Source organism: Cnephaeus nilssonii (genome assembly GCF_951640355.1).
Source record: "Cnephaeus nilssonii genome assembly, chromosome: 11".
Lineage (NCBI taxonomy): Eukaryota > Metazoa > Chordata > Mammalia > Chiroptera > Vespertilionidae > Cnephaeus > Cnephaeus nilssonii.
In genome coordinates this window covers 2752495-2777259 of record NC_137082.1, presented here as the reverse complement: position 1 = coordinate 2777259, position 24765 = coordinate 2752495, and the positions used below count along the sequence as shown (strand labels likewise).

The 24765-nt window shown below is 61.0% G+C and overlaps 1 protein-coding gene across 2 annotated transcripts in view; it reads left to right on the top strand.

Annotated features, from left to right (window-relative positions):
* Positions 1–17149, top strand: part of CDH4 (cadherin 4) — a 386793-nt gene extending 369644 nt beyond the window's left edge. For both annotated transcript variants that reach the window (XM_079783884.1, XM_079783883.1), the window contains exons 10-16: positions 7500–7753; positions 8299–8441; positions 11559–11792; positions 13235–13468; positions 13905–14044; positions 14637–14801; positions 16862–17149. In XM_079783884.1, the coding sequence (XP_079640010.1) occupies positions 7500–7753; positions 8299–8441; positions 11559–11792; positions 13235–13468; positions 13905–14044; positions 14637–14801; positions 16862–17065 (1374 nt within the window). In that variant the 3' untranslated portion in view covers positions 17066–17149. The remainder of the gene's footprint in view (positions 1–7499; positions 7754–8298; positions 8442–11558; positions 11793–13234; positions 13469–13904; positions 14045–14636; positions 14802–16861) is intronic.
* Positions 17150–24765: the final 7616 nt, after the last annotated feature.

Here is a 24765-nt window from a genome sequence, read left to right as displayed (position 1 = left end):
GTGGGCCGGGTGACAGGGTGTCTGAGGCAGTGAGTGAGGTGTGGGTCTGGTGACAGGATGTCTGAGGCAGTGAGTGAGGTGTGGGCCGGGTGACAGGGTGTCTGAGGCAGTGAGTGAGCCGTGGGCCTGGTGACAGGATGTCTGAGGCAGTGAGTGAGGTGTGGGCCGGGTGACAGGGTGTCTGAGGCAGTGAGTGAGCCGTGGGTCTGGTGACAGGGTGTCTGAGGCAGTGAGTGAGCCGTGGCCCTGGTGACAGGGTGTCTGAGGCAGTGAGTGAGGTGTGGGTCTGGTGACAGGGTGTGTGAGGCAGTGAGTGAGGTGTGGGGCTGGTGACAGGGTGTCTGAGGCAGTGAGTGAGGTGTGGGTCTGGTGACAGGATGTCTGAGGCAGTGAGTGAGGTGTGGGCCTGGTGACAGGGTGTCTGAGGCAGTGAGTGAGCTGTGGGTCTGGTGACAGGATGTCTGAGGCAGTGAGTGAGGTGTGGGGCTGGTGACAGGGTCTCTGAGGCAGTGAGTGAGGTGTGGGCCTGGTGACAGGGTGTGTGAGGCAGTGAGTGAGGTGTGGGTCTGGTGACAGGGTGTGTGAGGCAGTGAGTGAGGTGTGGGCCTGGTGACAGGGTGTGTGAGGCAGTGAGTGAGGTGTGGGTCTGGTGACAGGGTGTGTGAGGCAGTGAGTGAGCTGTGGGTCTGGTGACAGGGTGTCTGAGGCAGTGAGTGAGCTGTGGGCCTGGTGACAGGGTGTCTGAGGCAGTGAGTGAGCTGTGGGTCTGGTGACAGGGTGTCTGAGGCAGTGAGTGAGCTGTGGGTCTGGTGACAGGGTGTCTGAGGCAGTGAGTGAGGTGTGGGCCTGGTGACAGGGTGTCTGAGGCAGTGAGTGAGGTGTGGGCCTGGTGACAGGGTGTCTGAGGCAGTGAGTGAGCTGTGGGTCTGGTGACAGGGGGTCTGAGGCAGTGAGTGAGGTGTGGGCCTGGTGACAGGTGTCTGAGGCAGTGAGTGAGGTGTGGGTCTGGTGACAGGATGTCTGAGGCAGTGAGTGAGGTGTGGGCTTGGTGACAGGGTGTCTGAGGCAGTGAGTGAGCCGTGGGCCTGGTGACAGGATGTCTGAGGCAGTGAGTGAGGTGTGGGCCGGGTGACAGGGTGTCTGAGGCAGTGAGTGAGCCGTGGGCCTGGTGACAGGATGTCTGAGGCAGTGAGTGAGGTGTGGGCCGGGTGACAGGGTGTCTGAGGCAGTGAGTGAGCCGTGGGCCTGGTGACAGGATGTCTGAGGCAGTGAGTGAGGTGTGGGCCGGGTGACAGGGTGTCTGAGGCAGTGAGTGAGGTGTGGGTCTGGTGACAGGATGTCTGAGGCAGTGAGTGAGGTGTGGGCCGGGTGACAGGGTGTCTGAGGCAGTGAGTGAGCCGTGGGCCTGGTGACAGGATGTCTGAGGCAGTGAGTGAGGTGTGGGCCGGGTGACAGGGTGTGTGAGGCAGTGAGTGAGGTGTGGGCCGGGTGACAGGGTGTCTGAGGCAGTGAGTGAGCCTTGGGTCTGGTGACAGGGTGTCTGAGGCAGTGAGTGAGGTGTGGGTCTGGTGACAGGGTGTGTGAGGCAGTGAGTGAGGTGTGGGGCTGGTGACAGGGTGTCTGAGGCAGTGAGTGAGGTGTGGGTCTGGTGACAGGATGTCTGAGGCAGTGAGTGAGGTGTGGGCCTGGTGACAGGGTGTCTGAGGCAGTGAGTGAGCTGTGGGTCTGGTGACAGGATGTCTGAGGCAGTGAGTGAGGTGTGGGGCTGGTGACAGGGTCTCTGAGGCAGTGAGTGAGGTGTGGGCCTGGTGACAGGGTGTGTGAGGCAGTGAGTGAGGTGTGGGTCTGGTGACAGGGTGTGTGAGGCAGTGAGTGAGGTGTGGGCCTGGTGACAGGGTGTGTGAGGCAGTGAGTGAGGTGTGGGTCTGGTGACAGGGTGTGTGAGGCAGTGAGTGAGCTGTGGGTCTGGTGACAGGGTGTCTGAGGCAGTGAGTGAGCTGTGGGCCTGGTGACAGGGTGTCTGAGGCAGTGAGTGAGCTGTGGGTCTGGTGACAGGGTGTCTGAGGCAGTGAGTGAGCTGTGGGTCTGGTGACAGGGTGTCTGAGGCAGTGAGTGAGGTGTGGGCCTGGTGACAGGGTGTCTGAGGCAGTGAGTGAGGTGTGGGCCTGGTGACAGGGTGTCTGAGGCAGTGAGTGAGCTGTGGGTCTGGTGACAGGGTGTCTGAGGCAGTGAGTGAGGTGTGGGCCTGGTGACAGGGTGTCTGAGGCAGTGAGTGAGGTGTGGGCCTGGTGACAGGGTGTGTGAGGCAGTGAGTGAGCTGTGGGTCTGGTGACAGGGTGTCTGAGGCAGTGAGTGAGCGGTGGGCCTGGTGACAGGGTGTCCGAGGCAGTGAGTGAGGTGTGGGCCTGGTGACAGGGTGTCCGAGGCAGTGAGTGAGCTATGGGCCTGGTGACAGGGTGTCTGAGGCAGTGAGTGAGGTGTGGGCCTGGTGACAGGGTGTCTGAGGCAGTGAGTGAGGTGGGTGTCTGAGGCAGTGAGTGAGGTGTGGGTCTGGTGACAGGGTGTCTGAGGCAGTGAGTGAGGTGTGGGTCTGGTGACAGGGTGTCTGAGGCAGTGAGTGAGGTGTGGGCCTGGTGACAGGGTGTCTGAGGCAGTGAGTGAGGTGTGGGCCTGGTGACAGGGTGTCTGAGGCAGTGAGTGAGCTGTGGGCCTGGTGACAGGGTGTCTGAGGCAGTGAGTGAGCTGTGGGCCTGGTGACAGGGTGTGTGAGGCAGTGAGTGAGGTGTGGGCCTGGTGACAGGGTGTGTGAGGCAGTGAGTGAGGTGTGGGCCTGGTGACAGGGTGTGTGAGGCAGTGAGTGAGCGGTGGGCCTGGTGACAGGGTGTGTGAGGCAGTGAGTGAGCTGTGGGCCTGGTGACAGGGTGTGTGAGGCAGTGAGTGAGCCGTGAGCCTGGTGACAGGGTGTCTGAGGCAGTGAGTGAGCAGTGGGCCTGGTGACAGGGTGTGTGAGGCAGTGAGTGAGCCGTGGGCCGGGTGACAGGTGTCTGAGGCAGTGAGTGAGCGGTGGGTCTGGTGACAGGGTGTCTGAGGCAGTGAGTGAGGTGTGGGCCTGGTGACAGGGTGTCTGAGGCAGTGAGTGAGGTGTGGGCCTGGTGACAGGGTGTCTGAGGCAGTGAGTGAGCTGTGTGCCTGGTGACAGGGTGTCTGAGGCAGTGAGTGAGCTGTGGGCCTGGTGACAGGGTGTGTGAGGCAGTGAGTGAGCCGTGGGCCTGGTGACAGGGTGTCTGAGGCAGTGAGTGAGCGGTGGGCCTGGTGACAGGGTGTCTGAGGCAGTGAGTGAGCTGTGGCCCAGGAGCCTGAGCAGGTTTGGGTGATTAGAACACTGGGCAGGGGTCAGTGAGGGGTCGGCTCCCTCTGCACCCTCCTTCCCACCAGCCCCTGGCAGTTCTGGAGTCCTGGCTCCCAGTGCAGTGACTGGCTGCTGCCCTGTGTGCCCCGGGGTGCCACGCTGGAGTTGAGCCCAGCCCACACACCCTGCCCCTCAGCTTTGAGCCAAGGCCCCGCCACAGGAGAAAGGGGAGCCCGGCTGAGATGGAGCAGGTGCTCCGCTGGAATGAGGCCGTTGGAGCACATTCCTGCTGACCCGCCGTGGCAGATCCGCTTTACCCACCTGCTATGGACTCTCGTGGCCACAATAGGGGCTCTGGAAGGCGTCCTGTCTCAGGCTGGGGACACCATTTGTAATGCGCGACAGGCAGCATTTTTCCAGGTCCTGCAGGGACGCAGACCCATAACCGACAGAAAGACCACCCGCTTAGTGATGTATTCATGGACAAATACGTGGTGACTTGATGTGGCAGTAAATTGAAACACAGGAGCCCAACTCTCAAAGGCGCCTGGGGGAGGGGCTGGCGCGTCGGCAGCTATTCGGTTCTGGGTGCAGGTGGGCGCGGTGTGCTCGGAGGCAGCTGAAAGCCAGGAGCAGAGGGTTGGCACCTGGGGGTGGCGGTCATGGTCTCTGGACAGAAGTCCCTGGTGAGATATTTCAGGTGAGAAGTGACAGGGGGTGGATTCTGCATTGGGTGTCTCGACACAGTGGCAGGCAGCTTAGGCCACTGAGGCCTCCCCGGTGACACCTGTGGGTGCGAGGCCCTCCCTCATCACAGAGCGGAGCAGCACCCAGCATGGTGCTGGCAACGGGCAAGAATGAGCTAAAGGCGCGTCAGATCGCCCCCTACGTCCCCAGGCACCTGGGGGTACTGCTGACCCAAATGGCGGAGCGCCACGAGGAGTGGGACCTCAGCCGTGAGGACACAAGTGCGTGGAGGGAAGCGGCAGGGACCACCCCTTCCTTTGGTGGACAGGAGACCATGCCTGGAGAGGAGGGGGCTCCCCAACGTCCCCGGGGGCGTAGAGGGTCAGTGGGGCATCAGCACCAGAGTCCCGACCTCCCACTGCCTGCGGCTTCTCCTGCAGGGCCGCTCCCGCTTCCATGACCCACGGCTGTTCTTCTCCAGGCCCGTGGGCTTCCGTACTTAATCCCTCCCCTTTGTACTTAATTCCTTAGCTAGCAGACTGTAGACCCGGTCTGGTCAGTGTGAGGGAGGAGGATCCGGGCACCCCCAAAAGAGGTACCTGGAAATCACCACACACACACACACACGCATGCACACACGCACGCACACGCACGCACACACACGCACACGGGTTTTAAACAACAGAAATGGGTTCTCTCGCGCTTCTGGGACCAGAAGTCTGGAATCCAGGGGTGGGCGGGGCCCCCTCGGAGGGAGGCTCGGCAGCTCCTGCCGCCTCTCCCAAGCTGGTGGCTGTCGGCATCTGGCGTCCCTAGGCTCCTGCTGCATCACCGGTCCCCGCCTCTGCCTTCACCTGGCCGCTGCCTGTGCCTGGCCTCTGCCTTCACCTGGCCTCTGCCTTCACCTGGCCCCTGCCTGTGCCTGGCCCCTGCCTGTGCCTGGCCTCTGTCTTCACCTGGCCTCTGCCTGTGCCTGGCCTCTGCCTTCACCTGGCCTCTGCCTGTGCCTGGCCCCTGCCTTCACCTGGCCTCTGCCTTCACCTGGCCTCTGCCTGTGCCTGGCCCCTGCCTGTGCCTGGCCTCTGCCTGTGCCTGGCCCCTGCCTGTGCCTGGCCTCTGCCTTCACCTGGCCTCTGCCTTCACCTGGCCGCTGCCTGTGCCTGGCCTCTGCCTTCACCTGGCCTCTGCCTGTGCCTGGCCTCTGCCTGTGCCTGGCCTCTGCCTTCACCTGGCCTCTGCCTGTGCCTGGCCTCTGCCTTCACCTGGCCTCTGCCTTCACCTGGCCGCTGCCTGTGCCTGGCCCCTGCCTGTGCCTGGCCTCTGCCTTCACCTGGCCTCTGCCTGTGCCTGGCCTCTGCCTTCACCTGGCCTCTGCCTTCACCTGGCCTCTGCCTGTGCCTGGCCTCTGCCTTCACCTGGCCTCTGCCTTCACCTGGCCTCTGCCTGTGCCTGGCCTCTGCCTTCACCTGGCCTCTGCCTTCACCTGGCCGCTGCCTGTGCCTGGCCCCTGCCTGTGCCTGGCCTCTGCCTTCACCTGGCCGCTGCCTGTGCCTGGCCTCTGCCTTCACCTGGCCTCTGCCTTCACCTGGCCGCTGCCTGTGCCTGGCCTCTGCCTTCACCTGGCCTCTGCCTTCACCTGGCCCCTGCCTGTGCCTGGCCTCTGCCTGTGCCTGGCCTCTGCCTTCACCTGGCCGCTGCCTGTGCCTGGCCTCTGCCTGTGCCTGGCCTCTGCCTGTGCCTGGCCTCTGCCTTCACCTGGCCTCTGCCTGTGCCTGGCCTCTGCCTGTGCCTGGCCTCTGCCTTCACCTGGCCCCTGCCTGTGCCTGGCCTCTGCCTTCACCTGGCCTCTGCCTTCACCTGGCCTCTGCCTGTGCCTGGCCTCTGCCTTCACCTGGCCTCTGCCTGTGCCTGGCCTCTGCCTTCACCTGGCCTCTGCCTTCACCTGGCCGCTGCCTGTGCCTGGCCCCTGCCTGTGCCTGGCCTCTGCCTTCACCTGGCCTCTGCCTGTGCCTGGCCTCTGCCTTCACCTGGCCTCTGCCTTCACCTGGCCTCTGCCTGTGCCTGGCCTCTGCCTTCACCTGGCCTCTGCCTTCACCTGGCCTCTGCCTGTGCCTGGCCTCTGCCTTCACCTGGCCTCTGCCTTCACCTGGCCGCTGCCTGTGCCTGGCCCCTGCCTGTGCCTGGCCTCTGCCTTCACCTGGCCGCTGCCTGTGCCTGGCCTCTGCCTTCACCTGGCCTCTGCCTTCACCTGGCCGCTGCCTGTGCCTGGCCTCTGCCTTCACCTGGCCTCTGCCTTCACCTGGCCCCTGCCTGTGCCTGGCCTCTGCCTGTGCCTGGCCTCTGCCTTCACCTGGCCGCTGCCTGTGCCTGGCCTCTGCCTGTGCCTGGCCTCTGCCTGTGCCTGGCCTCTGCCTTCACCTGGCCTCTGCCTGTGCCTGGCCTCTGCCTGTGCCTGGCCTCTGCCTTCACCTGGCCCCTGCCTGTGCCTGGCCTCTGCCTTCACCTGGCCTCTGCCTTCACCTGGCCTCTGCCTGTGCCTGGCCTCTGCCTGTGCCTGGTCTCTGCCTTCACCTGGCCTCTGCCTTCACCTGGCCTCTGCCTGTGCCTGGCCTCTGCCTGTGCCTGGCCTCTGCCTGTGCCTGGCCCCTGCCTTCACCTGGCCTCTGCCTTCACCTGGCCCCTGCCTGTGCCTGGCCTCTGCCTGTGCCTGGCCCCTGCCTGTGCCTGGCCTCTGCCTTCACCTGGCCTCTGCCTTCACCTGGCCTCTGCCTGTGCCTGGCCTCTGCCTGTGCCTGGCCTCTGCCTTCACCTGGCCCCTGCCTGTGCCTGGCCGCTGCCTGTGCCTGGCCCCTGCCTGTGCCTGGCCCCTGCCTGTGCCTGGCCTCTGCCTGTGCCTGTCTGTGGTCTGTCTCCCTGCCTTCCTCTCACACGGGCACCTGTGCTTGGATTGGGCCCAGCCTCAATCCAGGGTGACTTCATCTCAAGAGCTATAACTTCATCACATCTGCAAAGACCCTATTTGCAAATAAGGTCCCATTCACAGGTTCTAGGGAGATGTATCTTTGGGGGGCCACCGTTCAACCCACAATACCTAGGGGGACACCCCTGGGCAAAGACACTCAGCTGGGGGAGCAGGGCAGGCATGGCATCCCCAGACCTGATGACAGCCAAGCCCTGGAGGGGCCGGCTGGTGGGTGCCGTAGCCCCTGAGGAGTCTAGCTACGGCCCACTGTGACCCAGACAGGAGGGCAGGGTATCAGGGTCCTTCACCCCAAACTCTCTCCTCCCATTGGTCAAACCCAGCAGGAAGCCAGAGACAAGGCAGTCTGGGAGATGGCATCCCTTGGGGCCAATCTCCTGGGTACAAAGCAGGGAAATGTAGCAACAGACAGGGGCGGTGGGTGCTGACCATCCAGCCCCACGGGCACCTTTGCAGCTCACACGCTGTCTTCTCTCCTCCCAGGCCGTGGACTACGAGCTGAACAGAGCATTCATGCTGACCGTGATGGTGTCCAACCAGGCGCCTCTGGCCAGTGGGATCCAGATGTCCTTCCAGTCCACAGCGGGGGTGACCATCTCGGTCATGGACGTCAATGAGGCCCCCTACTTCCCCTCCAACCACAAGCTCATCCGCCTGGAGGAGGGCGTGCCCCCGGGCACCGTGCTCACCACGTTTTCGGCGGTGGACCCCGACCGCTTCATGCAGCAGGCCGTGAGGTGGGTCCGAGGACACGGCACCCGGCCACCCGGGCCCTTGGACCAGAGCTCCTCACACTCGGGCCCCCACTTTCCAGGAGAGGAGCCTGAATGCCCCATGAAACCTGAAACCACAAAGTCCCCCTCCCGGAGGGGCTCGGGCAGTCCGGTCCGGCCGTGTCTTTCCAGGCGGGAGCCATGGGCCCAGTCCTGAGGACAGGCGGCCGCACGGGCGATGCCACAGCCACGAGTTGTCCTGACTGACACACGGTGACCGGAGTCGGCTGGGTCCTGCTCCTGGCCTCTATCCTCTCTGTTCCTCAGTTTCCCACCTGGGAATGAGGATGATGCGAGTGTCTGCCCCAGGGGGCCTTGTGAGGACGTGGAGCCCGCCCACCTTGGTGACCATGAGTCGCTGTGGTCACCGTCCCACCGTGGGAGGACCCTGCGCGGGGCTGGGAGCCACCTGGTGCCCCAAAGAGTGGGCTGGCAGCCCACAGGGGCTAGGGCTCCAGGACAGACCCGTGCTCCCCAGCGCTCGGTCACCCCCGCTTCTCCCTCCGCAGATACTCAAAGCTGTCAGACCCGGCCAGCTGGCTGCGCATGAACGCCACCAACGGGCAGGTCACCACAGCGGCCGTCCTGGACCGCGAGTCCCTCTACACCAAAAACAACGTCTACGAGGCCACCTTCCTGGCGGCTGACAACGGTGCGTCCCGCCCCGGGTAACTGTGGGTGCTCACCCAGGCCGTGGGCTCTGGCAGGGAGATTGAGGGAGGCCGGCCGGCACCCAGAGGGGAGGCTGCAGTGGGAGGCATGGTGCCAGGTGCCCTGTGCACAGCTGGGCCAGGGCCTCGCCGTCCTTCAGGGCCCCCGCCAGCCATCCTCCCGCATTCATTCAGAGCTTCGCCATTCTGCCTGCCCACCGACTCTCATGCCCATCCGACCATTCCCACGGTCACCAGGGAGGAGGGGGCGGGGAGGGAGCCAGGGATGGTGCGGTCAGGCTGGGTCTGCCCCGCTCTGCAGTGGCTGAATGCTTCTCAGCTTCCCCCGTGTACACTAAGGCACATGCATGTTTCAGCCGAGCAGCGCTGGTCCAGGACCCTGGGGGCTGGGCCTGGCTCCAGCCAGCACGGCTGCGGCTATGACGGCTCCCTGACCCCTGCCGTCGCCTGGCACCACTCCTCAGTGGACAGGCAAACAGACGCCCTCCCTTGCACGGCTGGCATTCCAGAGGCCGGTGTGTCCACGAGAACCAGGGTCAGCTGCATAGGAATGACAGAACTGCAACCGATTAGGCTGGAGGCAGGCACCCAGGGTCAGACCCGAGAGCTGGCCCCCTCTGCCACGCCTGTCCTTGGGGAGCGCCGCCTGGTCCAGAATGGCTGCTGGTGCTCCCACCATCGTGACCACGTTCTGGAAGCAGGAGGAGCAGGGAAGGCAAGGACTTGCACTCACAGCTCACGAAGGCCAGAACTTAGTCCTGAAGCCATGCCTGGCTGCAAGGGATGCTGAGAAAAGTGGCCTTCCAATCAGGCAGGGGTGACCCCAGATAAAATTGAGGGCCCAGTTCTTTCTATGAAGGAAGAAAGGGGTCATGGGTGCTGAGGGACACTCGGCAGTCTGCCCAGGGAGACGGGTGGGAAACAAGTTGACCAGGGCATTTCAGGAGCAAGAAGTGCTGGGAGAAAACAGAAGAGGTGAGAGGGGCGGCCCGGCCTCCTGCGGGGCCCTAGGCTGAGGAGCTGACTGTGGGCCAGGACCGACCTGCGGGACCGGAAGGGACGAGCCGGGGAAATGGGCGGGAGGGGAGGCCCAGAGTCAGGAAGCAGCCTGTGCAAGGCCACACGAGGCAGGCCGCGCCTGCTGGGTTCCAGGCACAGCTGTGCAGCTGGAGCTCGTAGGCTCGCTCCATAGCCCGCGAGAGCCACGTCCTGGCAACCACCCGCCGCCCCTTCCCGCCTCCCTGACGTGACGGCGGGTCCATGAAGGCGGCTGCAGCCAGCGGGGTTGCGGCTGTCCTCGACACCTCTTCTCCAGCAGCTCCGGCGCCAAGATTAGATTAGACGGTGGCTTTCAATGACTCCGTGGCCGGAGTGCGGCACGTCGAAGACCCCGAACGGAGCGCCTGCCTGTCTGCTCCTGGTGGTGCTCACACAGCTAACGGCAGTCCGAGCTGCGGGCCGTGATGCACTGTGATGTTTTCTGGAAGATTAAAGAAACGTGCTCTAGGATATATTTTTTACACGCTCCCCTTGTCTCAGCCAAAAAACGTGGTTGTTGGTGTCGGGGTCAGGAGCTGGCCTCACAAGGCATAGCCTCTATCAGAAACTATTGCCACCCCCTGCAGTCCTGGAGGGCAGAGCACATGCTCCGGTGGCTGCCCAGCCTGCACCCACCATCCCATCGGCCTGGGCCCACCATCCCATCAGCCTGCGCCCACCATCCCATCGGCCTGGGCCCACCATCCCATCGGCCTGCGCCCACCATCCCATCGGCCTGCGCCCACCATCCCATCGGCCTGGGCCCACCATCCCATCGGCCTGCGCCCACCATCCCATCGGCCTGCGCCCACCATCCCATCGGCCTGGGCCCACCATCCCATCGGTCTGCGCCCACCATCCCATCGGCCTGGGCCCACCATCCCATCGGCCTGGGCCAAAGTGTGGGGGGCACAAAGGGCGGGGCGGCCCTGAGGAACTCTGGGCCTCAGCAGAGCACCTTCTATCACCTAGAGGCCGGCAGAAGCAGAATAACCGTTACAGAGGGGAACCTGCTGGGCAGAGGGGAACCTGCTGGGCAGAGGGGAACCTGCTGGGCAGAGGGGGGCCTGCTGGGCAGAGGGGGGTCTGCTGGGTAGAGGGGGGCCTGCTGGGCAGAGGGGAACCTGCTGGGCAGAGGGGCACCTGCTGGGCAGAGGGGGGGCTGCTGGGAAGAGGGGCGCCTGCTGGGCAGAGGGGAGCCTGCTGGGCAGAGGCCCTCAATCCCAAACTCATCTTGCCAGCTCCCTTCCCCAGAGACACAATTTCTAAGGCTCTCCATCTTATATAATAAAAGCCTAATATGCTAAGTGTCCGGTTGTCTGGTCGGCTGTTCAACCAATCAAAGCGTAATATGCTAATGATATGCTAAGGCTGCTCAACCGCTCGCTATGACGTGCACTGACCACCAGGGGGCAGACGCTCCAACTGGTAGGTTAGCTTACTGCTGGGGTCCAGCCAATCAGGACTGAGCAAGACAGGCCGGACATGCCCTGGAGCCCTCCCACAGTCCCTCTCCGGCTAGCCAACCTCCTGTGTCCCTCCCCAGCCCCGGTGGGATCGTACACCGGTGGGGTCCCTCGGCCTGGCCTGAGCCCTCTTGCAATCTGGGACCCCTCAGGGGATGTCGGAGAGCCAGTTTCAGCCTGATCCCGCAGGCCAGACCAAGGGACCCCACTGGTGCATAAATTCGTGCACTGGGCCTCTAGTTTGGTTATAAGAGTCTAAGCGCAGGGCGCCTGGCCACAGGGAGCCCCACTGGGGAGGAGGGGCAGGGCAACCTGGAAAACTGGGGAAGGGGTCCTGAGTGTGGTTGTGAGCTCTGTGGGCGCTGTCTCCTGCAGCTGTGCTCTGCGTGGAGCTGTGGGTGCATGTGTGGGTGTGGGTGTGCATGTATGTGCACGGGCATGTGCTCCCATGGCTCTACTTCTGTCTGTGCATGTCGTGTGCAGTTAAGTGGGTGCTGGTGCAGCTTGGGGCCGTCCTGGGTGGGGCTGTGGTATGTCCTGTGGTCCCGGAGTATCAGCAATGATCCCGCCTGGTCACCCGTGTCTGTCCCACAGGGGTCCCCCCAGCCAGTGGCACCGGGACCCTCCAGATCTACCTCATCGATATCAATGATAACGCCCCCGAGCTGCTCCCCAAGGAGGCACAGATCTGCGAGAAGCCCAGCCTGGACACCATCAACATCACAGCGGCCGACGCCGACATCGACCCCAACGTCGGCCCCTACGTCTTTGAGCTGCCCTTTGTTCCCGCCGCTGTGCGGAAGAACTGGACCATCACGCGCTTAAATGGTGAGCCTCACCCGGGCGCCAGGAGAATCAGACTGAGTCCGGGGTGCAGCCCCCAGGGGCCCGTCGCCCGGGAAGAGCGGGCGGCAGGGAGGGGAGCTGTTCCCACAAGAGGGGTACGTAGCCTGTCGCCTGTCGGAGTCCCCACGAGGCTGGGGCCCCGCCGTGCTCCAGGGCTCAGCCACACCCAGTCCCAGGCTCTCACTGTTGCCACGATCCCAGCGTGAACATCCTTGCAGCTGACCCCCGACCCATACATATCCTGGGAGTGGGCTCCTAGAGAAGGTACCAGAATTCTGACCTCTGGTAGCGTTGTGCGATGCATCCAGAAAGGTGACACCGATTTCCAGTTTCACTAGACCTGCAGGAGTGCGCCGGTCCCCCAGCTGCACCAGCACTGAGTGTCCCTGAAAATCACTTTCCCGCTCTCTTAGCCCAAATCATTGTTCCCATGTACCTCTTAACTACTGGAGGACGTTCTCTCGTGTACGTACTGGCTCTTGGTTTCCTCTGTGAACTGTCCGCCCAGCCCCGCCTATTTCCTCTGAGGCTTTGCTTACGGTTGATTTGGTCAAACTCTTCACACAGTAGGAGATAGTTCTTCATCCCATGTGTTCGGTGTCTTTTCTTGAATTGACAACGTCTTTCACCTTTGTGGTAAGATGCGGTGTGTGTGTGCGTGTGTGTGCTTGTACATGATTACACCTGTGTGTGCTCATGCATGTGTATACCTGTGTGTGCATTGTGTGCTTGTGTGTGAATATACATGTGTATGTATGTGCATGTGTGTGCTTGTGCATGAGTATACCTGTGGATGTGTGTGTACATGAGTATACATGTGTGTACATGAGTATACTGTGTATGTGTGTGCTTGTACATGAGTATACATGTGTGTGTTTGTACATGAGTATACTGTGTATGTGTGTGCTTGTACATGTGAATACCTGTATGTGTGTGCTTGTACATGTATATACCTGTGTATGTGTGTGCTTATACATGAGTATACCTGTGTGTGTGCATTGTGTGCTTGTACATGAATATATGTGTGTATGTGTGTGCATGTGTGTGCTTGTACATGTGTATACCTGTATATGTATGTGTGTGCTTGTACATGTATATACCTCTGTGTGTGTGCTTGTACATGAGTATACTTGAGTATACCTGTGTGTGTGTGCTTGTACATTAGTATACCTGTGTATGTGTGTGCTTGTACATGAGCATACTTGTGTATGTGTGTGTGCTTATACCTGAGTACACCTGTGTATGTATATATGTGTGTGCCTATACATGAGTATACTCGTGTGTGTATGTGTGTGTGTGTGTGCACGTGCGCTCCACACAGACAGAGTTTCATGCTGTCAGACTCAGTCTTTCCTTCAGAAGCTGTGCTCAGGAAGGAGGACCGGGTGTTCACTAACAAAGCGCATGCTGTTGCTTTGTGCCAGGCGACTACGCCCAGCTCAGCCTGCGCATCCTGTACCTGGAGGCGGGAGTGTACGATGTGCCCATCATTGTCACAGACTCTGGGAACCCCCCCTTGTCCAACACGTCCATCATCAAAGTCAAGGTGTGCCCATGCGATGAGAATGGCGACTGCACCACCATTGGCGCGGTGGTGGCAGCTGGCCTGGGCACAGGCGCCATCGTGGCCATCCTCGTCTGCATCGTCATCCTGCTGAGTGAGTACGGCCGAGCACTGCAGGCGCACAGCACCCAGGGTTGTCCAGGAGCAGGCAGAGCCCGGGTTGGCCCTGCAGCCCGTGTCTCCCCACCTCTCCCAACCTCCAGGGACCTTTCAGAACGCCCGTTGAACCAGTTGGTGTAACCGCAGACACACTCATGAGCATGCATGCAACCCAGCACGTTCACATGGACTGTCCATGTGCACATGTGTGTACATGGCTGCGCGGGCATGCACAAGCATATCCACACGTGGACTGCACAGCGTGTGCACTACAGGCAGCAATATGCACACTCTCACAGGTGCACAGCCCACCCATATTCGTCCCAGTGCACACGCATGCATAACATACTCACACAGGCGCACACAACACATGGTGCGTGCCTGCACACATGCACACACAGCCCCGCTCATGGCGCCCCCAAACTCCACAGCCATGGTCCTACTGTTCGTCGTGTGGATGAAGCGGCGGGAGAAGGAGCGCCACACAAAGCAGCTTCTCATCGACCCGGAGGACGACGTGCGGGACAACATCCTCAAGTACGACGAGGAAGGCGGCGGCGAGGAAGACCAGGTGAGAGCAGTGTGTCCTTTGTCACAGCGGGAGATGGCCCACGTCTAGTGAGGACAGCAGGGCCCTCTTCTCCAGCTGGGCCCCGCTGCCCGAGTTTCCATGCACCTGCACCGCTTCCTCCCTGAGGGGACCCCTCACCCTGCTCCCTGCACCCCAGGGGCTGGGAAGGACAGACCTGTGTGCCAGGGCTGTGGGGTGACCAGGAGGCAGTGTGCCTGGGCGGGGGGATTCCAGGAGCTGCCTGGTTGGACCCTGCGCTCACCACAGCCATTGTGGGAGTCAGGGCAAGTCCTTACCCCACTAAAGCTTCCTGTCCCCGCCCAGAGCAAGGGTGACAGCAGCCCTAGCTCCGGGTGTTCTGAGGAACAAAGTTGGAATGTGTGAGGGAGTCCCCCTGGGGGCCCATCAGGCCAGTGAAGGCAGCCAGGGGCACAGGCCCCCCACGTGCCTTCAGGACAGTCAGGATCTGGATGGAGAGGAGGTGGGCATTGTGGGAAGGCGACCAGGGGAGGGAATAGGACAGTGGATTTCTCTGGCGCCCTGCTTGCTGTCCCGCCCGTGCCTCCCCCCTGATTCCTCTCGGCCCGCCCAGGACTATGACCTCAGCCAGCTGCAGCAGCCAGAGGCCACGGAGCATGTGCTGAGCACGGCGGCCGGGGTGCGGCGGGTGGACGAGCGGCCGGTGGGCACCGAGCCCCTGTACCCGGTCAGGCCTGTGGTGCCCCACCCCGGGGACATCGGAGACTTCATCACCGAGGTGGGTGCCCAGGCAGAGGGGAGGGCCCGAGCAGGGCCCCTCCTAAAGGTAAAACCCTGTTAACACATACAACCAACAGCGGTGCCCTCTGCACTGGGCCCTGGAGTGTGGAGAGAAGGCCGAGCCCCGCCCTCAGCACCGGGTGAGGGACCTACTCCCTGCCCTCGATTTCCGACTGCGTTTGCAGGGGGGCCGGCCGCACTCACTCCCCCGGAATCTGACTTGGAGAGAAGTTCTTAAAACGTGGGGGCTCAGTAAAGAGCAGAGACTGTGCAAACAGCCCCCAGCACAGGCCGCGTCCCAGGCAAGAGAGGCTTCCACACCTGACCGGAAGTTAACTCGGCTCAGGCAGCGCTCGCTGGCTCCCATGTAATACAAGTTTTAAAACCCCCAAAAGTAGGCCTTCCCCAGTCCACGTTTTAAAATGTTTCCTTGTTTTATTTTTGTTGCAGTCTAAATTATTTTTTTATTCTTATTGTTGAAAGTATTACATGTGTCCCCTTTTCCCCCATTGTCCTCTCCCAGCCCGCCCCGCCCCTCAGCCCTGGCCTTCACACACCCCCATTGTCTGTGTCCATTGGTCATGCTTATATGCATACCTTCTCCCTGCCCACCCTCCCCTGCCTTCCCTTTGAGGTTTGAAGGTCTGTTTGATGCTTCTCTGTCGGATCTATTTTTGTTCATCAGTTTACGTTGTTCATTATATTCCACAAATGAGTGAGATCATGTGATACTTATCTTCCTCTGACTGGCTTTCTTTCTATTTTACAGCAGCGTAGTATTCCATTGTGTAGATGTACCATAGTTTTCTAATCCACTCATCTGCTGATGGGCACTTAGGCTGTTTCCAAATCTTAGCTGTTGTAAATTGTGCTGCTATGAACACAGGGGTGCATATGTCCTTGCTGATTGGTGTTTCTGATTTCTTGGGATATATTCCTAGAAGTGGGATCACTGAGTCAAATGGGAGCTCCATTTTTAATTTTTTGAGGAAACTCCATTCTGTTCTCCACAGTGGCTGCACCATCTGCATTCCCACCAGCAGTGCACGAGGGTTCCCTTTTCTCCGCATCCTCGCCAACACTTGTCCTTTGTTGATTTGTTGATGGTAGCCATTCTGACAGGTGTAAGGTGATACCTTTTATTGTTGTTTTGATTTTCATCTCTCGGATGATTCGTGACTTTGAGCCTGTTTCCCGATCCACTTTTGAGTAACTCTCCCAGGAAGTAAAAACGGACACTACAGGCTCTGCAGTACTGACCGGTCATAAGGATTGGGCAGTGAGGCGTCAGCTAGCCGGTGATCACCGTGGGCACCTGGGCCGCCCTGCTGGGGACCTCCCAGAGCTAGGATAGACCCCACACCTCCAAGCTGTCCCATCCACAGGCGGGCGGGGCGGGGGGGAGGGGGGAAGACTGCTCCCAGGGTCACCACCAGCCAGTCAGCCAGCCACACTCAAGGACAAAGGGGGTAGCACCTGGCGGGGCTCCAGCCACACTTGCAACATTGCCGGGTTTTGTTCACGAGGATAGTTAACTTCAAAACTCTGACTCTGGCCAGCTCAGGTGCACATTCCATGTGACAATGATCATGGAATCAAGACCCACGGGCCTCCCTGGAGGGACTGAACTCCAGCCACAGGCCCCGCCCAGCCACAGCCCTGTCCAACCACAGGCCCCACCCAGCCATGGCCCCGCCCAGCCACAGGCCCCACCCAGCCACAGCCCTGTCCAACCACAGGCCCACACAGCCACAGCCCCGCCCAGCCACAGGCCCACACAACCACAGGCCCCGCCCAGCCACAGGCCCCGCCCAGCCACAGGCCCACGTAGCCATGGCCCCACCCATCCCTCCTACCTCATGCTGGCATTGAGTTTTCCACCTCTAACAGCTTCTGACCTTTCTCTCCTTGGCTATCTGAGATGCCCTCTGGTCAAACATAGGGAGCACTTGTTGAGCACCTATGGTATGCAGGGCCCTATAGCTTTGCCTGCCCTAGTCTTCTTCCAGTTCCTGCGGCCACAAACCCTCCCCCCTAACCGTGTCTCATGACCCCCAGGGACTCCGAGCGGCAGACAACGACCCCACGGCGCCCCCCTATGACTCCCTGCTGGTCTTCGACTACGAAGGCAGCGGCTCCACCGCAGGCTCCGTCAGCTCCCTAAACTCGTCCAGCTCCGGGGACCAAGACTACGATTATCTGAACGACTGGGGGCCCCGGTTCAAGAAGCTGGCAGACATGTACGGAGGTGGCGAGGACTGACTGCCCCTTCCCGGACCAAAGCCGGACCAGCACTCGGAGGGACAGACGGACAGACAGAGGAGCAGGACTGGGGGAGGCCGCTGGTCCTCCCGACTCCCTGCAGACACGTCCTTTAGTGGTGAGCTGGGGGGTCTCCCCGCCCCAGCCCCCCAACATTGAGCTGTCCGGCACGGACACTGCTCGCCCACCGCCCATCACGGGAGCTGACAGTCACTCGAGGAAGCGAGAGGCGCTCGGTCCTGACTGGAACCTCTTAGAACAGAAGCACTGTTTAAAAAACAAGTGCCTTTGGTCCATGTGTCATTCCCTCAGACTCAGGAGTGGCTGAATGAAGCAGACAGACCCAGTCCCCCGCCCGGCCCCAGCACCCCACCCTGGCTCCTCCGAGCTCCGAAGGCACCACCAATTTGGGAATCAGGAGAATGAGTCTCTCTTTTTTATTTTTTATTTTTGGCCTTTTATGAAGGAAAAAAGTGGGCGACTCACTTGACAAAATTTACAAAGAAAACATAGTTTGGGATCCAAATCCCAACAGCTCGAGATTTGCCTCATGCAGTCTGGGTCTCCTGGACCCCTTGGGGTGCCTGAGGCCAGGGGGCAGGGAGGCCCAGCTTCGGCTCCTGCGGCTGTGTTCCCGGCACGCCAACGCCCGTGACCAAACGGCTGTGTGGGCGTGGTTTTCACGGTGGCCCAGCTGTGCACCCCCCTCCCAAGATGCTTAAATAACTGGGGGCGGCGGGGCTCCCAGTGGCCATCTCTGTCCGTGGCTGTCTCCCTGGGTGCCCCTGGCCAACCATTAGGCTCCCCCACCCCGAACACCATCTAGGCTTCCATTATCTTTGGTCCAGGAGAGTGTAGTGTCCCAAGAAGCCACAGCCCAAACCAGCCAGCATCTCACCAAACCATGGCCTGAGCCCTCCTCCCCTCCAGACCGAACCTTGTCACAGGCCCAGCGAGCACCCACCAGTGCAGCCCCAGACCGCGGCCATGCCCGGGGCTGTGCGGTCTCCAAGGCCGAGGCAGCCTCTGTCTCTACCCCACCCTGCGGGGCCAGAGCTCTCCCATGCTCTCAGCAGCATGGACGGCGGGGACCTGCTCGGAATGGCCTGAGATGCGTCTGGGTGGCACCTGCTGGAGACAGCAGCCCACCCCTTTCTCTGGACCGGGTCAGCACCCAGCAGCTGAAACCGCCCTTCGAATACCAGTCCGACTCCATCCAGAGGCCGGGGACTCGGTTCTGCAGGATGGACGACAGGCTGTGTCCCAGGGCCCTGGGGAGACCCCGGCTGCAATCAATGCGGGGTGAGAAGCAGCACCTGGGGCGTCCCTGGATGTGAAGGCGCCTCCGGCCGGCAGGAGACAGGCACCCTCAAGGGGGATCCTTGTGCTTGGTCTACCTCAGGCTCCCCAAGGAAGGGTGAAAGGTGCCACTGGCCTGGGCAGGACTTGGCATCAGGGCCCCCGGGGGGAGGGGAGTCCCAGCTGACCAAGGACAAGGAAACTGGCCTGCTCCTGGGAACAGGGAGGAGCCTGGGGAAGTTGGGGTGCAGCAAGGCAAGTGTTCCTCCTTCCCCATCTGGGGTCCTTGAGTCGTTCCTCCTCCTATGGCCTATCCCCGTTCATGGTCACCCTCTTTTCAGAACAACTTTGGCCTTGAAGGTGAACTTGAGTGCTCGTGGGCGTGTCCCCATTGGACATCAGGGTTCTTCCCCAAACCACACTCGTCACCAGCTCCGTCCATTCTCCCAGAGCCAGCTGGGCTGCAGCTGCAGCCTGTCCCACGAAGGCTCTGTCCCTGACCCTCCCATGGCTGCCCAGGGAGGAAGGTCACTGTGTCACAGGCTGGATGTCAGGGGGTGACCTTCCAAGCGGAGGGGACCAGGCCCCCGGTCCTGAGCCTTGCTGTGCAGATTGTCGGGTCAGGTAGAGAACTGCCCTTGCGTCTGCAGCGTGGCCTGGCAGAGCTTGGGGGTGGGATCAGGGCTACAGGAAGTGAGCTGGGATGTTCTGTTTTTGTTTCTTTGGGGAAAGTGCATCCTTCCGGCGAAGTGCTAAGTGTGACTGTGGCTCTCCAGCTGAGCAGCTGTGGGCCCCTCTGGGAAATCCCGAGTCCTCCTGGGCCCCCAGGGGTTCACCTCAGGGGTGGCGGTGCCCAGCCAGCCCAGGTCTCAGCAGCCCCTGCACCGACCCACCCGCCTTGCTCACCCCTTCCTGTCCCTCTGCCCCGAGGGGGATGTCCGTCTCCTGTGCCTCCCTCCGGCTCCTTCCCCTCCCTTGCCTCTTGTTACTGCCAGGCCCCTGGTTCATTTTGCCTAAATCCTGCAGGCTGAAGCTGCAGCAGCCTGCTGGGACGTCACAGGGGCCTTCCCATGCCTGTCCCTGCTCCCAGACAGCGGGACAGCTAGGCCCTCTCCCCCCCACCCGGGAACCCCCCGGGGCCAAAGAAAGATGGGTGCCCACCCCCTCCCAGATCCATGCCGGAACTCCTCCAAGGCCGAGTTAGCATTAGCTAAGCGTACCATCAGTACTGAACGTCTCTTACGTAGCTTATAGATTGGGCGGGGCCATGAGCAGGGAGCCGGCCTGGGCCTGGACTCGGCAATGGCAAAGGTGGGGCGTGGTTGGTTCCTGGGGGAGCTTTGTTCTGTGAGCAGGACAGTCCGGTGCTGCGGGGCATGTCAGGAGGCCCTGACCTTGGTCGCTGGCACCCCAGCCCAGGGCCGCCATGTCTGCCACACAGGTCGGCGCTTTCTCGTGTCCTTCAGCACATCCAAAGTGTCGGGGTGCCAGGCCCAGGCCCCCAGCGCCCCGCTGAGAGCGCAGCCAGCACAGCTCGCGAGAGGACAGCTCTGGTAAAAGCTGGGGCGGGAGAGTCTCAACCGCAGTCAGCGCTGAAAGAGCAGCAGCCAAACCACGACCACCCCTCCCGTGCACGGGGCGCCCGCCGGGGCGCAGCTCACCAACGCGGCGTACACGGGCGGCTCTGCCTCGGCTGGGCCACGTCTCTGGAACTGGAACACGTCTGCTTTCCTTTCTCCTCCTCCATTCGGGTTCTTTTCATTTTTTTATTTTTTTATGTTTTGCATGTTTCTTTTGAAAAAGGACAAAATGTGTAGCAGCCCGCATGACTGTGGTTGTTCTGGGGAAAGATACTGGAGTGTGATGTATTCGCGCTGCAACTCTGAGCATTGCGCAGTGAGACAAACGTTCCGACTTCTTTTGTAATCGTCAACAGCACAACTATTTTGTATTGTTGTTTGTATCATTTTGTACCAAAAAAAAAAAAAGAAACAAAAAACAAAAACAGGAATAAAAGGGAAACGCGTCGATGTTTTCAGTGCTTTCAGTGCAGCGGCCAGTCCTGCTTCTGAGGGAGGGGCTGTACACGGCTTGTCCTGGAGCGGCCGGGCGCCACACGCTGCTCTGAGGAGTAAATAAAGTCCCCTTTGAAACAGTTGGCCTCCCCGGGCTTGTTTCTGTGCCTTGTTCAAAGGCGGATGGCACTCAGACGCTGGGTGGACGAGCATGTCGGGTTTGGTATCCGTGGGACCTGTCCACTCAGCAAACGTGTGTGAGCACCTCCTCCGTCCCTGGCACTGTTCTGGGCTCTGGGGCACAGACAGGAACAGTCAGGCCCCTCACACGGAGGCCCAGGGAAACTGTGAAAGGAAGGCCCCTGTCCCTGTGTCTTAATATTTCAGAATTCTTAGATGGCCCAATGCAAGCTAACAAACTGAAATAACATATATCCCTCTCCTACCCCAAAGCAAACCTCCACGAGACCATGGAGACCTGGCTCAAATTTACAATTCTCAGGCCTCCCTCACCCCAGACTGTGAACCCAAAGATAGGCAGGTCCACCCCCTAACCTCCAGGCTCAGCTATCCTTGGAAGCTCTCTGATTGGCCCAGCCTGGTCATGTGACCCAGCCTGCCCTTGCTCCCCAGCCTGAGTCTGAGCTGGAGGAGCTGCAGTGCCGGCTGGCAGAGGCCACACACCAGAGCCACCCAGGAGGCTGGACCCACAGAGGCTTCACCCTCCTCAGGGAAACCCCACTAAGTGGCACAGTAAGACCCAGAGCTGTTCTGGACCCCAGCACCCCTCCCAGGCCTCTCCTGGGCCACAAATTTGCATGCACAGCAATCCCAGTGCAGGTAACCATTACAGGCACAATTAGCACTTGCTGATTTTAAGGGTGCGAGCAGAGCAGCTCCTTAAGGAGTGCTGTGGCCTGCTCCTGCGGTGGGACTAATGTTCCTGAAACCAGGCCCGGCACCAGGCCCCGGGGAAGTCTGCTTGTAGTACACAGGCTCCACAGCAGAGGCTGGCTGGCCCAGAGGTGGGGCCTGGCCAAAATGACCCCAAGTCCAGCGGAAAGCCCCTTCCCTGAGACCTAGGGGCCTGCTCGTGGGTCATATCACTAGATGGAGGTCGGAGGTCGCAGGCCCCCCTGCACAGGGAATCCTGAAAGGGGTATCCAGAACTACTGGTGCTCAGGGGCTCCACCAGGTGACCGCCCACCCTGCTGGCCACGGACACCTGGGCTGCTGGCTGGGGGACAGGCAGATGCACATGAGGACCCCAGGACACAGTGACACAACCCTCCCTCCGTGGGCCACGCCACAGGAGCAGCCCCCAGCCACGAGTCCAATGCCCGTCTCCTGGCAGGAGTCCAGGCCGGCCTTGCCCAGGATCTGGGGGAGGGTAGCAGCCCTGAGAGAGTCTCCTGACCCGGGAGGCCCGGCTTGATCAGATTAGGAAGAGCACAGGCTTGCAGGTGGACAAGGGAACGTGGCAAAGGGAAGGTGAGGTGGTTGTGCAGGTGGGGCAGCCGCCCAGTGGGACTTGGGTGGACATTGGGGGCCAGAGCAGGACCAGCAGTGAACTGACTGCCCCTGGCATCCAAAGGTGAGGCGGGAAGGGGGGGGGATTTCGAGTGTGTCAGGACTGGGCACTGTGGGAGGGGTAGCCACACTGTCCCGAGTCTGTGATACGGGAGAACTCGTGAGACTTGAGACCAAGCAAGAAGCTTCCGCGGTTCAGGTCAAGGTGCCACAGTGATTGCCACGTCCGACAACAATGCTAGTGGCTACTGCTGAATGGGCACCATCTCCATCTCCCCAGTCCTGGAATGCCCACCTGGGAGCTGTTTTATTTAAGAAAGAAATTATCTACTCTGACCCTAATTTTAACTGACCCAGGCAGGAGGTGTGGGCACCTGCCTCTCTCGGCCCCTGGCAGGTGCCCACCTCCTGTCCCATCTCACCCAGACCCTGGTGCCCTGAGGGACATTTCTGTCCCACATGCACACGTCCCTACCCCATCTGCCCGCTTGCATGCTGCTCATCACAGGTCCCCAGGAGCTGCCCCAGCCCCTGACAACCAAGGCCAGGCTGGGGGGTGGTGACGAAGGCAGGACCCGGGTGTGGGAAACGCCCCTGAGCCGAGATACCACCCAAGCAGGGCTACGAGTGTGGGGGCGTGGGGGCTGGCCACAGTTATCCCGCACAAATCTGCCACACTGGAGGCCAGGACACAGCATCTCATGGTGAGATTGGGAGACACACTCTGACTCCCACTCTGATTTGGGGGCCACCGTCCCAGGAACATGCTACTCATTGATCCCACAGCTCACTGGGCTCTCGCGACAGCCCTGAGGGGCACCCAGGCGGAGACCCAGGCCCTGCCTTAGGTGGCCAGCTAACCTGGACCTGCCCTGGGCGCCTACTGAAGGGCCGAGGGAGTGGGGTGTGGCCAAGTGACAGGTCACACACACACACACACACACACACACACACACACACACACACACACAGGGGCAGACTTCAGGCGGGTCTCTTCCCCCACCCTCCCTCCCAACCCAAGTGCTCCGTATCACACCCCAACCCCTGCCCACCACCAGGCCCCCACTCACCCGCTGTGGCTCTGGGCGGCTGCAGGGAGCTGTCCGTGGTGCTGAGCCTCCAGGTGTGGGTCCGGTGGCCGTGGCTTCAGAAGATGCCTGCAGCAACTTCTGCTGCTTAGGAATAAATTGTCTGCTTGGAAATCAACCTCAAGGATAAGAGTGGGGACAGAGCTCCAGGCACAAGGAGGTCCCTTCGCCCATCCCTCCCTGCTGAGTGGGCCATGCATTGGCGCCCAGGGGTTGGCCCCACAGCAGCTCCGGCTCCTCTCAGTGGCCTCCCCCTTGCAAGGCTGGGAGAACCTGGGGTGCTGAGTCCTCAGACTCCTTTGTGGGGGAGGCCTTTCTGCCCAAGACCCTCCTGTGGTCCTCACAAACCCCTCGTTTCATTGATTTCTTAAAGCAACTGAATTGCTTTACACCTCTGTGCTTTCCCTTGAGTATTTCCTCTGGTCTGTCTCCACCTCTTGGCAGGGCCTGGCCGGGCTCCCGAGCACTGGCCTCTTACTTTCCAAGGTCATCCAGCTGGGGGAGGAGTCCCAGAAGAGAAGGGGGCTCAGTCCCAATGGAGGGACTCTGGGGGTGATGCGGGGAAGGGAGGCAGAGAAACTTCCAGAAGCTTGTTAAGGGACCAGGCAGGAGGGTTGAGCTTGCTGACCTGGAGCCATGAGTGACCTCTGCTTCCGCCACCCTGCCTTTCCCTTCCCTTCAAATTTAGGGAATGGTCGCCATAGAAACTGAGGCCTGGGGTCAGGAGCCATTGCTCAACACCAATCAGGTGGGCCTGCTGGGAGGGGTGGAGAAGCCCCTCAGTGTGTGCCCTCCACATCCCCTCCACCCGGCCATGGCCAGCCATGTGAAACCCTGCCCCTCGGCTGCCGAGAGGAAGCTGCCTGGTGGCAATGCCAGCCGCCGAGGGGCTCTGGCCATGAAGAGGCTGAGCCCACTTTACAGGGTCTGCGCCCCAAACCCAGGAGGCCAGCTGCAGCCAAGGTTTGTTCTCTCCAGCTCACCCCAAACACTGAACTAACTGCTGGGTGTGTTTCCTGGGTCACTGTAACAGGACATGCTGGGCGGTTGACACAGATCTCTCTCCCAGATCTGGAGGCCCGAAGTCCGAGCCCGGTGTCACTGGGCTGACCCAGGGCCGGGCTCCTTCTGGGAGCACCCTCCTGCCTGTCCCTCGGCCCTTTAGTAGGCGCCCAGGCCGGGGCTGGGATGGTGTCACCCTAATCTCTGCCTGTCTTCACGTGGCTTCTCTAATCTCCCCCAGCCTCCCTCTTAAGGACACTTGTCACTGGATTTAGGACCCACGATGGCCTCACCTCAAAATCCTTAACTTGCTCACACCCAGAGACCCTTTATCCAAATAAGGTCACAGAGCGGGGCTCTGGGGATTGGGACCTACTTTGGGGGCCATTTTTCAACTGAACACAATTGTTGACATTGAAAAATCGAGATATTTTAATGCCACCACCCAGCCTCCTCTGCACCTCTCCCTCCACCCCCACCAAAATGAACCAGGGTCTGGGTTCTCTCAGGAGATCATCTGAGTCTGGGGTCAGGGCTACGGGTGTGGAGAAGCTGCTGGAGAGGAAGCGAGAGGGGAGAGCCTGTGATCCCTGGCTTATCCTCAGGAGGGCAGGGTGCCAACTCTGACCCCACGTGCCACACCCTTAGCAGGAAGAGCTTGGTCAGCTCCAAGAGCTAACTGGCAGTTGCACATCCCCACCTCCGTGCACCCCACCCCCAATGCTCAAGTCCCTGACCCTTCCCGCCTGCCCCACCTCCCATGTGT